This window comes from Gavia stellata, chromosome 6, assembly GCF_030936135.1.
Source record: "Gavia stellata isolate bGavSte3 chromosome 6, bGavSte3.hap2, whole genome shotgun sequence".
Taxonomy (NCBI): Eukaryota; Metazoa; Chordata; class Aves; order Gaviiformes; family Gaviidae; genus Gavia; species Gavia stellata.
Window position 1 is genome coordinate 47,435,781 of NC_082599.1, and position 14,360 is coordinate 47,450,140.

The window sequence follows — 14,360 nt, forward strand, 5'->3', positions numbered from 1 at the left end:
TAAATGTTAGGATCTTTGTCATTACTTAACACATTGTTACAGAAATTAGTCTTCTCGGTTGCATGTCCAGTGTTTTCTTTTATTATTGCAGATGGTACTGCATGAAAATAAGCTGAATTGTAGATTTTTTTCTTTTTAAAGTGCAAATCGTTATCAAAAACTACCTTTTAATGGCATTAATACTGTATTGCTCTGCTATGTGTTGTTTGAAATGAAATGTTAGTGCTCCCCTTCCCTTCAGAATTCGGTTTTGTTTCTTAGGTTGCACGTCTTCAAAAAATCCCTGATGGTGACAATGAGACAATGATTCCTGTACTGTCTTCAAAAAAAGCAAGTGAGTTGCCAGTTGATGAAGTCGCAAGCATTCTGCAAGTAAGTGATTTTTGCATCTCTTAAGAATGCATCGATGTTACCAAACAATAAGTTTGATATTTCTTAAGGACACATCTTGTAATTGAAAGACTATGCATTATTATGCAGTTTGATATTAACTATTGTCTACTTCTAAAAACATGTTGATTTCAAATTGTTCCTTGAAATGCTCTAATCTCTACCATTTTCAAAAAAATCGGGTTTTTGGAGAGAGAGATGAGATTCAACTTGAAAATGGTCAGATTTCTGTATGCTTTGAAGATTGCTTTTTGTTAATAAAACTCCTGGACTCAATCTTCCTATAATTCTGTTCTGTTTTTCATAGCTGTTGCTTCCATTTCTCTAAGGAATCCTTAATGTCCTTTATTTTCGTAGCCTCCATTTCAAGTGGAGGAACAGGATTGAGAAAGCTACCCATTGACAGATTTATGAACCATTGAATCTGGGTTAATTTTTGTGATAGATGGTATTTTTTTCATTTTCTGTATGCTTGACTGCTTGAGGAGTACACCATGATAAATGTTGGTGACTGACAACTTAAGACTTAGAAGCTGTTGCTCTGTCATTTGGCTGAGTAACTGAACTCCTGACATAATCATCAAAAGTCTGAACTATGCCCATTGTTTGGCTTGCTGAAGAGTTTTCTACAGGGAAGATCAACAATCATGTAGGGATGTGAAACAGCATCTGCTTCTGTAGCTCTTACGTGAATTTTTGTTGAAGTACTCTTAAGTACTGTCAAATTGAGTTTTAAAGTAGTGGTGAGTTAGCTTTTATTGTCATACAAACATTAGTACCAAGCTTGTCTTTCTGATGTTGGCCAAATTTTTATAATCTAAGGCTATGTATTTTGGGGTTGGAATTTATTTTGAAGTCTAGCTTATCGGTGTAATTGCTGATTGTGTTGTTATTTGCATATTTTAATAGGCTAATCTTCAGAATGGCTTAAAAAACTGTGAAGTTTGTCATAGACGGGCATTCCATGGATGGAATGAATTTGATATTAGTGAAGATGAACCACTGTGGAAGAAATATATTTCCCAGGTTAAGATTTTTGTCCTTTCTGCTTTTTGGTTTTAATGCTTCTCTGTAGTTTTGCTCTTTATTACTTAGCTTTCGTGTTCATGAACATGTTCTGATAAAAGTGAGGAAACTCTAGTAGAATAGGAAATTGCAACTTCTACAATTTATATCTGATTTACCTATTGAAAAGCCTTTTCAATTTAGGTATATGCCAGTGTTTTTAATTACATGACTTGTTCTTGAATGTATGTTCATAACTAGCCAAAGGGCACCATACATAACTAGCCTGAGGGCTGGAGAAGCAGAATAAAGTTCCCTGTAGGCAAAGACTTGAGCATGAATTGCACTAAGGTCAGACACAAATGCATATGACTGGTGAACATTTAAATGGAACATGAAGTATGAATAACTTAATAGACAAAGGAAATTTTAAAAAGCAAACCTGCTGCCTTTGAACTGAGGGTAGGGGTGGGGCCAACCTTGATCCTGCTGTTAAGCAGAACTGGCAGAAGTCAAGTGTGAATTTTTTCCTATCATTGTGATTTGTTATGTATATATACGAGCTCATGCAGCTTCTCAAAATGGTGTGGAAGTGTCACTACTTCCTCCCGCCCTCCCCCGCCACCCAGCTACAGAAGCTATTTACAGTAACTTTTCACACAGAAGATTTTTCTGATGAATTTTTAATGTTAAACATTTCGGTCAATGTTTCCTGCATCTTGTCTGAGCAGCAGTGCAGTTAAGTTCTAGACTAAACCTTAAAGTAATAGATGGTTAATTCTAGAGAAACTGCTTTACTTGGGAGTGACTAAAAAGATATTCAGTACTCTGCTGATGATAGCAGTGGGAACATCATCACATACTAGGTGTCCTCTGACATTAATGCTTTGTTTTCCAATGTGTAGTGTCAAATTAGTCAGATGCATCAGAATACTTCTAAAGCATGTTAACCAAGTCTATTTTAGGTAGGCTTTATTAAGATACATATATATGCTATGTATTGAATACACTCCATTCAAGGTCTTTGATACTTAAAAAAAAACCCTCAAGGAAAATCTGAACTGTACAGAGTCAGATTTTGTTTGCACCGGTAGGTTAGAAATATTTTAATTATAGAATAGTATGTTTCAAAAATAGATCAGATGTGCTTTGAGGGGTAGATAAAATGGTCTTTCTGTCAAGAGTATTGCTGAATTACTGTTCTGTTTCATTTCAGTTTAAAAATCCTCTTATTATGCTTCTCCTGGCATCTGCAGTCATCAGTGTTTTAATGCATCAGTTTGATGATGCTGTCAGTATCACTGTGGTAAGGAACTTAAATTTTATCTTCTTTGATAGTACTTCAGAGCATGTGACCACATGTACTTCCAACATCTCGTGAATGCCAATGTGGGATCGGATCACTTGATTCTAGTTAATGAATGTGATTTGTATGCCGTCAGTAAATCTGTCAAGTTTGTTACTGGATTTCTTTTTTCCTGACTGATAGCAATAGTACATACCAAAATACGTCAACGAATAATTATCTGGCTGCATCTTGTATCGTTACTCTTTCATTGGTTGAAACGCCTGTCTTTAGGCATTTGTTCAGAGGAGCAACTTTTGGTGTCTTCTATGTAATTTTTACCTTAAATTATGCTCTAATTTTAAATTGAAACCAACATAGGCCTTCTGTGAATTGACTTGAAAGAGGTAATCTTTTAAAACATGAAAAAGAAATGTAACCTGAACCTCTCTAGAAATAGCAGAAGGAAGATAGAAGCTGAAATAATGAATTTTTGTAGAAGTTTGCAGTTAAATAGGGTGCTAAACTAGTGAGCAAATATAAACATTGGTCGTTGCAAATGACACAGAGGAGAAAATTATAATCCCTTTGACCTTTTTGGGGTGATCAGCAATAACTGAGAATCAGGATTTCTATATGATCAGAGGCAAATTCTAGCTGTTTTTTGTCTTGGCTGACCTCTGCACTCTCTTTGAGTTTTACTTTTGTAATTAACTCAAGGTAACTGGAGATTTGCTCCTGATCCCTCTAATTCTCTAGAAAGAACAGTTTTCTTTGGAAGATAAACTATATGGCTTCTTTAAGAGAAAGCATGCAATTGTGAATTTGAGTATAGTGTTAGTTTGGAATGGTCTGTTGTGTTCATAAGTTGAATTTAGGTAAATTATTGTATTATGAAATGTATTTAATTGTTGTGTCTGAAAGTTGAATTATTTCGTGGGTTTTTTTTTCCTTGGTTAGTGCCCTTAAGTCTGTTTCCTAACCCTCTTGATCAAGGCAATGGGACTAGAACAGGGCAATTAGTGTAAGGGAATATAAATTTCTGCATTCTGTGCTACAACCTGAGAAGGTATCTTTAATAGCCTTGTGAATGTTGTGAAGGTGTCCTAAATATGGAGGAAAAGTGTGCTTGAGTTAAAGTTCATCAATAGGTTTTTCTAACTTCTGACTAACCTACCATTTAGTCTTGTTATTAATGCCCACTTTTTTCACCTAATGAACATTTATTTTGCTTCATTTTCAGATGATAGTGCAATTTTTCTGTGACTGTCTATTTGTGCTCAGAGCCTTAGCAACAAAACTAATTTGCTGCTAAATATCAATGACATGTATTTCTTTCGGTGGCAAAGTTGGCTTGAGCAGCTTTTGCCATCTTTTTAGCTCTGCTGACACAAATGTATTGTAAAGATTTTTGATCTGGACTGGGAACTGACGAAAATTAAAAAAAAAAATAATTACATACCTTTTCCCCTTTGGAGGGTATTGGCTTCTTGATGCAAGCCACTGCATGTAGACACAAGTCGAGAGACTGATGTGAGGCTAGGAATGCAAAGCTCTGTCAGGTAGCATGAACTGTAGAAGATAATATTGCCTCCAAAAGAAACATGTGTAGCTGTGGTGGAAATACTCCATGGAAAGATGGAATATATATAGTTATTTACTAATATTCCGTTGGTGAGGCTAACGTCAGTATCACAAATAAGGCAGACTTACTTGATTTAGTTAAGAGTTCTTTGAGAAAGTTTTTCTCTTGCAAAATGGTAATATCTTGGTTATTTTTTAGTAGTTACACTATGTACTTTAAAGGCTTAATTAATGGATGTTGTGTTACGGTTCTGTAAGAAATCAGTGTAACAACTCAATTTGAGTAACAAATTCAGTTAATGTAACAAAACTCAATTTGAGAGTGTATTGAAGGGGGGAAGATGATACTTACTTTACACAAGAGTGATCTTTGTTACTTCATGTAAAAGATTTCATTCACTCACTTTCACATCACATGCTTACAAGCCCTATGATGTTTATATTGAAGTTTTGTGACCAGAATTGTGTGTGATATGGGGGACTGTGAAGGCTTCCTATTGAGGCCTTAGTACTTATCTTGGATTATTCCTTGTAAGCAATTTTTTTGTTTTTTAGCTTTTTTGTTTGGAATCTCTGGTATCTTGGCTGTTTGGGGTGTACTCAATGTCCTGTCTCACTCGTTGGGAGTCTTGGGCAGAGCTTCTGAGTCTCATCCTCCTCTTGTTCTCTTTGCTGGGATATTTTATGGCTCCAGATCTGTTCTTCAGCTTGCTACTTCTATCTCTAGTCTTCAGTTTATTCTTAGTCTTTCTGTTACCTGGTTATTTGAATTAAATCACATCTGTGATGTTTTGTAGCAGTTAACACGTCATTCCTTTAACCTTTGTTCTGTTCACAGAGAACACCATTCAAACTTCATTCAAACCGATTCTTCTGTTTGTGTCATGGTCTCTCTCCACTGCTGTCTCTTGCTCACTCTTTAGAAACACGGAGCAGAGGAAGTTTTTCTTCAAAATTGCTATCTAGTTATTAATCTTGTTTTTAGTAAAATCAGGTTATTGAGTTCTTGGATATCACTAAAGCAGATGTAAATATATAATGGCATCACTTTTATAACAGACCTAAGGGATACCGAGTAATTTTGAGCATGAGAAAGTTTTTCCAAATCATATTGTTAACATGTAGTAACAACTATGGCTGAGCAAAACCAAATATCATCACTTACTTTCATGGCCATTTGGAATTCTTTTATCTTACTTCTGTCTTCTTGCAGGCAATACTCATTGTTGTTACGGTTGCCTTTGTTCAGGTAAGGCAGCTGTTATCCAAATAAGATTATTGCTTTTATGTAAACTCTTCTATTTGTAAGACTGAAATAGTGTTCTTGATGCATTGTGCCGGGAATGGTTGAGTAAAGAGCTCTGTGCTTTCATCCAAGTCTTTTGCCTTTTCTAAAGTGCATGATCTGTCCTGCTTTAACTACATTGATATTTATGCATCTATATGGGTATTATACTTAGCCATAAAAGACTACTTGTAAAGAAGCACTCAGAATAAACAGTGTTGAAGTACTTTTAAATATTTCACTTCATATAAAACAGATTTTGAAAATGTAGCTGTGGCTTCAATTTTTTCCAGAAATTTTACAGAAAATAATAGTTTATCTTTTAGTAATTTTCTAAGTCATAAAAAAATTTTCATTCTGTAAATACCCAGCTTTACTCAGTGTGTGCCTAAACCAAAATTGTTTTGTGTTTGTGCTCTATATCTTTGTTTACCTTAATTCTGTAATCTGTTTATTGAGTTAGAGATGAGTTGTAATACCTTAGTTTCTTCTGGAGCATGAACACAGTATTTTTGGTAATAACTTGTTAAACTGTAGAACTTAATCATGTGTCTGATCCCTGAGTTTAGAAACTTTACTGCAAGTATTACAAAGCCTTGAAGATGTTGAAGGAAAATGCAAAGGACCTCTGCTATTCTTTCAGAAGAAATGCATGTAGGCAAATCCTTTAAATCTGTAAATTTTTCAGTGTTTGGACCATATTTGCTTTTTAAAGTATCTAATATATAATTGTTGAACGGCACCTCTTATCTGATTATTTGGAATATTACTTTAATACCACTTTACTAATAAGATGAATTTCAGTACATGTAGATATATCTTTTTGTTGTTTAACTTTTGCCTGTTTTAAAAATATCTGTTTTTTTTTAAAAACTTCTCTGCAGGAGTACAGGTCAGAAAAATCTCTTGAAGAGCTTAGTAAACTTGTGCCTCCAGAATGCCATTGGTACGGAATTTTTTGTCCTTTCAGTTCTAAATTAAGTCATATTAAATTCAATCTGAAATGAGTAAATGAAAAAGGTTTTACTGAACTTAATGCCTTTATACCAAGCTGTTATGCTGACACATAGCGTGCTTTGCTTTTGCTAATTTTAAAGACTGTTGTATGGGCTAAAAAATTACTCCGCGTTGTTGCCCCTCTGATCACTTCAGATGATATTACTGATGTGTAACTTCTAAGAAACAAGCAGTGAAACAGAAACAATATTTTGCTGAAACCAGTAAAGCTGCAATGTATAGTCAACAGCATGAATGCTTTTATTTGACAAAATGCCAGAAAAGGTGTTCTTACACTCTTCATGTGTTTACCTACAGTGTACGAGAAGGTAGGGTGGAACATACACTTGCAAGAGATTTAGTCCCAGGTGATACAGTCTGCCTGTCAGTTGGAGACAGAGTCCCGGCTGATCTACGATTATTTGAGGTATATACGTAATACTGCTTTAATATTTAATAACTCTTCTTTTTGTGGAACAGAGGGGAAAGGAAGATAGCCACTGAATACTGAAGTGCAATAAGTGTTATCTTTTGGAATTCACAACTGTCTAGGTAGAAAGTTTGAAATTATTCAGTTCCCAAATGTAATTGTGCATTCTTAACAATATATGTAATTTCTGATTATAGGACATGAAAAGAAAGAATTGTCCAGTTTTATGTAGTAATGCATTCTTGAACATTTTAGTTGAGTACTTTTTCTCAGTGTTAAACAAGCTGTAAAATAATTGGTTTCAGTCTGAATTATAAGATATTTTGGCAGCTGGTGGAGGTGATTTCAAGTCTTTATTTGCATTAATCTTTCAGTGTTCTTTGATAATGGAATATTAAAAAAAAAAGTGAAATTGTGCCAGTGTAATCTTTTCTCTCTGACATTTTCATCAGTGTGTGTTGTTATATCTTCTAGTTTACTAAATATTTGATTCATAATATTAGCCCTGCTGGAAGTGCTTGAGTTGAAGCAATAGCACTATAATAGTACTTGCAGATTCTCTAAAAATGAAGTGGAGTGTATATATATTCATCCTGATGCTTTTGGTTGAATAGTGTCATGTTACTTTTCTGTCAGATTGGGCATCTGCAGGTTGCCCAATATCTGGGCTACCTATCATGTTAATTTCTGGGTATGATGAGCTGTATATCCAGTATATCCATTGTTGATACTCAATTAATCAGTGCTCATTTTATAGACAAAGCCTAAATGAGCTAGTTTGAGACAAATTTGTGGCGCTCTTGAGAAATTTGTCTGGATATTCTGTTAGCACCTATAGTGTGGTTAGTACTTGCGTGGGTTTGATTTTTGTGACTGTGAACAGTTTCTTCTTCCCTCAGCAACTGTATAGTCTCTGCATTGGTATGAAACTGCTGTTGCAGCAGAATCTACTTTCTTGCTTTATAAGCTTATAGCATGCTATGATAGCAGCATGCTTGGGCCGCTTACAAAAGGTATTAGAAGTTTCTCAGCTGTGTGTAGCCCTACACCAGATGAAAATTTGTGCCATCCTTATCTCAACTACTCTTGCAGATCATTTGAAAATAAGAGCATGTAATCTTGTTTTCATATTGTCTCTACTGGGCATTGTTATGGTGTGGTGGGCTTGAAAACAAATTAAATGCACATCATCTTTTTAGATAAGGAACTAGATCTCTTCAGCATATTCTGATTGATGCTGTCCTAGAAAATTGTAGAAATGGTAATTAGGCACTGTTTACTTTCTGAAGCCTTTCATATATGTGAGAAGTTTCTTCACCTGTCTACTCTTGTGGGAGCAATCTCCTTTTTGGAAACGTATTTGAAGACTTTTCTGGCCTAAGTTTTCTGTACGTTAATGAGTTGTCCATTAAATCTTATGGTAATCTTCTCTAAAGCCGGAATATTAAATCAAGAACTAACATACCTATAACAGTGTAGGCTTTGAACACAATTCCTTTTGGTAGTGATGATAAACGTTTCATGGCTAAATCTGAACAGTAGCAAAGTGGTATTTTCACCCTGTTTCAGCTTGGAGTCTGAGGAGTACATCACAAATACAAAATTACTATAGAACTTTCTGGAGTTAATCATTCTTTATGGCTTTGATTAAAAGATTGATTGCAGTTTTTGACAAGTGTCCCTTTTCCTTTATTGATACAGCATCCATCTTTTAAAAATGGGTACTACACTGGTAACTATTTGAGAGAATAGCAGGAATTAGAGGGATTTGACTGATCAGAAAGCACTTTAGTAAAGGTACTATACTCTTTTAACATTGACTAAATTATTTCTGATCTAGCAGCCTGCGTTCATTTTGTTGTCCAGCTAGAACTGGAGTGCATCAGAGTTACCATGCCACTTAAAAAAACCAAACCAAAACGCTAAAAAAATACCCCAACTTGAACCTTGGAGCGATCTGCTGTAGTGTGGTGGTACCGGGTGCAATGTAACTGATTCTTATTTACTCTTTGTAAGTGATATCCTTTCAAACAGTTTTGGCAGTTGAGTTTTATTATGCATGCTTTTAACACTGTTTTTCTTGAGAAGGTTATCTTGAAATTTAGTGGTATTGTCACCAATAGTGGCTTTATACCTTTTAATAATGAAAATTATTTTACTTAAATTTTGTGAACAGAATTTCATGATTCAGGCTTTGACTTTGTTCAAGACTCATTTAAGTCAGTAGATTAATATGTAAGAATTGATGTCAGTTGAGAAAAGACATTTCAATTTATATTTTGATAAGTTTTTTTTTTGGTTTGGATTACATTTATAGAATACAAATTTTATGTTCTTCATGTGTCAGCTGATTAATACAGAATAATTAATTTTTACCTTTTCCTTCTCAAACTGCCCCCATATGCTACCAAAAAACCACAAAAGTAAAACCTAAACAAAAAAAAAGGCAGCTTCTGTTCCTCTAGTCTACTTGATTGTTGCCTGAATAACATTTTTCTTATAGACACTTTGTGAACAAAAAACTGTATGAAATACGCTTTTTGTTAGCGAGTTCTTAATGGACCATGATAGGAGGAAGTTGACAGAGGAAGAGTTGAGAGGATAATGTGTATGTGCACTTGCATCCCCAGTTAATTACTTTGTTTGATGACAGAGTGCATCACAGTTGCAACCGCTTGAATGTTTTTCTAAAAACAGTCATGAACATAAAATTATGAGTAGACTTTGACTCTTCAAATTGAGAGCTTGTTGCATTGCTGCAATATTCTGTAGGACTGCTTGTTGCATTGTTGATCCTTAAAATATGTTTGATCATGACATGGTTTCTTACCGTATGAAGAAATTGGATGTATTTTTAATGGTCAAAATTGGTAAACTTCTATTAACGCTGTCAACTGCTTACAAAAGATTGTCATGTTTTTTACCTAGTCCGTGTATTTTGTTTTCAAAGGCTGTGGACCTTTCTATTGATGAATCCAGTCTCACAGGTGAGACAGCTCCTTGCTCTAAATCTACAGCTCCTCAGCCAGCAGCAACCAATGGAGACCTTACTTCTAGGAGTAATATTGCTTTCATGGGAACATTGGTCAGATGTGGAAAAGCAAAGGTAAAATCATTATTAATCGAGAAGAATATTTTCCATGTTTCAACTATTTGAAGGCAGTTCTTATTTTTAAAGTTCACCTATCAATTGAGAAATGTACTGTGATTGACTACATATATTTTGAGTTTTCTGAAACAATAGAAATGGAATAGAAATAGAAATGTTTACTGGAAATACGGAAGACTTTACAGTGATATGCTGCAGAGCTTTTCTCGTTGGTGCTTTTTCAGACACCGGTTTAAAAAGAAAACTAACCTAGGGCCAGGAGAGCTCAAATTTATAGGCAGCAGGTGTGAAACTCTTCTGCCTAGAATGTGGTATTTTGCTTCTAGAATTACATTCACATGTTTGAAAATCTGTAACTCAAAATACAGTTTTGGCTAGTGTTAGATAGGTGTTACCCTATTTGAGTTTTGTTGCTGGTAGTTACTAAATACTTCAGCAGTGCATAGGATAGCAGTTTGTTTTACAGAGGCAAAATGTTCTTTAGCAAAAACATTTCCTACTTGTGCCAAGAATTAATTTTACAAACAAAGCTAACGAAATCGTAGCAGACCAAATGGCATTTGCCCACTATTTGAGTCAAAGCTGTCAAAAGCAACCACTAACATTAAAATTAAACTTCGGATTTGAATTGGCTTTTTTTTTGGTTTGTTTTTATTTTTAGGGGATAGTTATTGGAACGGGAGAAAACTCTGAATTTGGGGAGGTTTTCAAAATGATGCAAGCAGAAGAGGTAAGAGTGAATATTGAGAAGCAAAGACATTTATTTTGTAAGTGTATATTTCATTCATTAAAACTTTGAATTTAATCCATAGGAACTTAGTTAAACTTAATTACATTGCTTTTAATATTTTTTTCCCTCTAGTGAAACAAATCTTAGTAGTAATTGAGTTCAGTGCAACAAAATATCCATAGCTGATCTAAAAATATTAACTGTGAAAATAATATTCTGAACTTGTTCATTGGAACAAATCTTATTGCAATTTGTGGAAGTATATATTTTTTTTTCCCAGGTGGAACTACATTTGTGCAAAAGGGATTTGTATGACAAATTTGTTGCTGCTTGCACAGGACTATTTTTCCCTTGATTACCAGTGTACTCTGGGGTTATGCATGTGGCCCCTGCTGCTTCATGATCCTCCACCTTAACCTTTTATAAATTCCCTTTGACTCTTTTAAACCAAACTCCCACAGTGATTTTTCTTTATTGCAGTACACTTATCCACATGGGGATTCAGACTCTTGGGTGCTTTGTGTATCTAGGGCCTTCTAGCTTCTCCTCTGGCTGCCTGACAAATGTAGGATTGTAGGGAAACAGTCTATCTCCAGCTGTCAGGATGTGATCAGGCATAGTATAGGCAGCAGGGGTTTTTTTTGCAGATATACGCATTTCTGAAATCTGCCAAAACAAAGCAACTGAGGGTGTTAAATGCATCAGCCAGGAGTGCATCACTGACCTCATGTTGTTAGCTGCAGTGCCTTACTACACCTTTCAAGGGAATACTGCTGTCCAGTCACCAAAGTGCAATACACTTTAATACATATGTGAGGAAAATACGATCATTTGTTCAACAGTACTTAGTTTATATTGTAACAAGTGTAATTATTAATGAGGGAAAAAAAAGAGAAAAAACCCTATGTAAGCCTTCTACACCAACATTCTGAAATATCAAGAGTATTGTAGGGTTATTTTTGATGTTTATATTACAGTAATCTCATTTTAAAACTAAATTTTGAAGGTAAGAGTGACTCAAACTTGATACTAGCTTTCTCATATAGAGTGTATGCACTGTTTTCATAACTTGTTGAACAAAGATGATTTTACAATGACCCCATCTTCCTTTTTTTTTGCCACCCTTTCTATGCTGTAGTCCACCATATATTACTACTAAAAACCCCAGACTTACTGGCTTCCAATGTAAAAATCTACTTTCCTGTGTTTTTTTTTTAATTAATTTTTTTGCTTTGCATTCCCTCCTCTTTTCTATACATTTTTTGTCACTAGATTGTATAAATATTTCCATAGTTTTCTATTTGGATAAATTGAGTTTTCTGCAGATAATTAACAAATTCCTTCTGAGATATAATTGGCCTTGCAGGGCTCTAATGCCTCTGTCTTGAAAAGTCAGTTATTCTTGTTATCAAGAACTTTTTGGTCTTGGAAGAAGTGCAGTGGCTTTTAGTCAGCATTATTTTTCTTATAAAATCTTTGATATGACCTTTTGTATTAGATTTTCTGTAGACATCACAAAGCTCCCAAAGAATATTTCGTAACAAATTTTTCATTTCACTGAAGTGTTCTTGAATCTTCTTGAATTCTACACAAGAATGGAACAGAGTAGTCTGTTTTCACAAAGTAAACATAGGGAAACATAGGGTATAACTGCATCTTATTCACTGGCAGTGTCTTGAAATTTGCACATCTGAAGTAATATATGATACAGGCCATGCTTTTTAACCTGTGCTTGTTAACTGCTGCATGTTTACTATTCATCAAGGCTCCGAAGACACCTCTGCAGAAGAGCATGGATCTCTTGGGAAAACAGCTTTCCTTGTATTCATTTGGTATAATAGGTAAGAGAATTTATGTACAAGAATTACTAATTATTACGTAACTGAAACTAACATGTAGGCTTGGGGAAATGGAAGGGCTTGATCTCTCTCTTCTTAAATATTTTGACGACTCATTCTGTTGGTCATGTTGAGTTCATGCCACTAATCATCTGAAGATCACTAATGCGACATAACTTTCATCATAAGGGTGTTTACTTGCTTCTGCCTTCAAACATACTTTTCTGACTTACTTATTGTCCTCTAAATGCTTCCTTTTAAATTGCAATGTGTCTTCTATTCTGATTCAAGGTGTCCAGAAGTGCGTACCTCACTGCTGGTGTGATTGGGCAACTTGGCTGGCAGAAACTTTCTTCACATTGACCATACTAACAGAATCATGCTTTGACAGTGAACGAAATAATAGATTTTTATAGGTAGCACAATGATAAGCTTGGTTTTGGCTATTTGAGTTCTTTTTCTTTTCCCCATGAGGCTACAGTACCTGTTGGTTTTATATTTATCTTGACGACTATTTTCTTTATAGGAGTTATTATGCTGGTTGGCTGGTTGCAAGGAAAGCATATACTTGATATGTTCACAATTGGTGTGAGGTAAGATTTTTGTTTTTAAATAATGTAGATCGTGCATTACAGCAAGCATCTGAAAGCTGGTGATATATATTCTAATACGCTTGCAGACAGACTCTGCTTTTAAGTTCGTGTAAGTAATTAAAAATGAAAGTAGACTCTGTGCTGTAAAAAAGCAAATTCATACTAATTTTTAATTGATACAGTATGTTCTTGTCAGTCTCTTAAACTGTGCATTTGTATGGTGATTTCTGAGTGTCGTGTGGCACATCTGCAAACAGACAATAGAGTTGTACAGTTTGAGTTTCTGTCACTGCATAAATAAAGAAAATGTAATTTTGTAAGTGGCATCAGACAACTAAGCTAATACAAGCCTTGTGTCATGTAGTTCATTAGCTCATTTTCTAGCATATTATGGAAACTTAATTCCAGGGTGTTGTCTGCTGAGAATAACACTGAATTTAGATGATCTAACTCTGTACTCTTAGAAAAGTTGCTGAGTCACTAATTCTGCAGACAGTGCATACGGCAGAAGTGTTTCTTTAAATGACAGGATCACACTCTGGAGACTTACCCTTTTGGGGAGGGGAGAAAAAAAGGCACCAGGACCTGCATCTTTTAGCATTGTGTAATGAGTTATTGTGATGTTGTTTACACTGTTATCAGTTGGAGTTTTTTGTTTGTTGTTTTTTTTTAAATGACCTTCTGTGCCATTCCAGCACTTAGCTTGTTGCCACATCATGATCTGTAAGTAACAGCTGTGGATCAGTGGTCACTTGAAGTGGTGGCATTTCCCAGTTCTGTATAGTGCTGACTACACTTACTCTTCACAATCTGGGCTGCTTTGCACAGTCCTAATCAGTGTTTTGTGTAGGCAAAACAGATGTTCAATTGATTTCTCCCCCCCCCCCAACTTTTCTTCATACTTTTACATAAGTAATGAGTAAAAATGCCTAAGCTACTGGATTTTGTTACTGTCTTCAGTGTGTATCTTATAATGAATAGTATACAGCTAAAATCACATGGCAGCTGCTTTCTTTCACTTCTAACCTCAGTGAACAGACAGCTACAGAAACAGTGTTCTGAAGTGTAAATACATCATTACTGTGTATTCATGTATGACATTCTAAGACAAGATT

The 14,360-nt window shown here is 35.0% G+C and overlaps 1 protein-coding gene across 2 annotated transcripts in view; it reads left to right on the plus strand.

Annotated features, from left to right (window-relative positions):
- Positions 1-14,360, plus strand: part of ATP2C1 (ATPase secretory pathway Ca2+ transporting 1) — a 54,164-nt gene that overhangs the window by 15,277 nt on the left and 24,527 nt on the right. For both annotated transcript variants that reach the window (XM_059818725.1, XM_009809334.2), the window contains 10 exons: positions 262-372; positions 1,300-1,416; positions 2,612-2,701; positions 5,478-5,513; positions 6,434-6,495; positions 6,864-6,972; positions 9,926-10,081; positions 10,746-10,814; positions 12,580-12,655; positions 13,179-13,245. In XM_059818725.1, the coding sequence (XP_059674708.1) occupies positions 262-372; positions 1,300-1,416; positions 2,612-2,701; positions 5,478-5,513; positions 6,434-6,495; positions 6,864-6,972; positions 9,926-10,081; positions 10,746-10,814; positions 12,580-12,655; positions 13,179-13,245 (893 nt within the window). Of the gene's footprint in view, positions 1-261; positions 373-1,299; positions 1,417-2,611; positions 2,702-5,477; positions 5,514-6,433; positions 6,496-6,863; positions 6,973-9,925; positions 10,082-10,745; positions 10,815-12,579; positions 12,656-13,178; positions 13,246-14,360 lie in introns of those variants that run through there.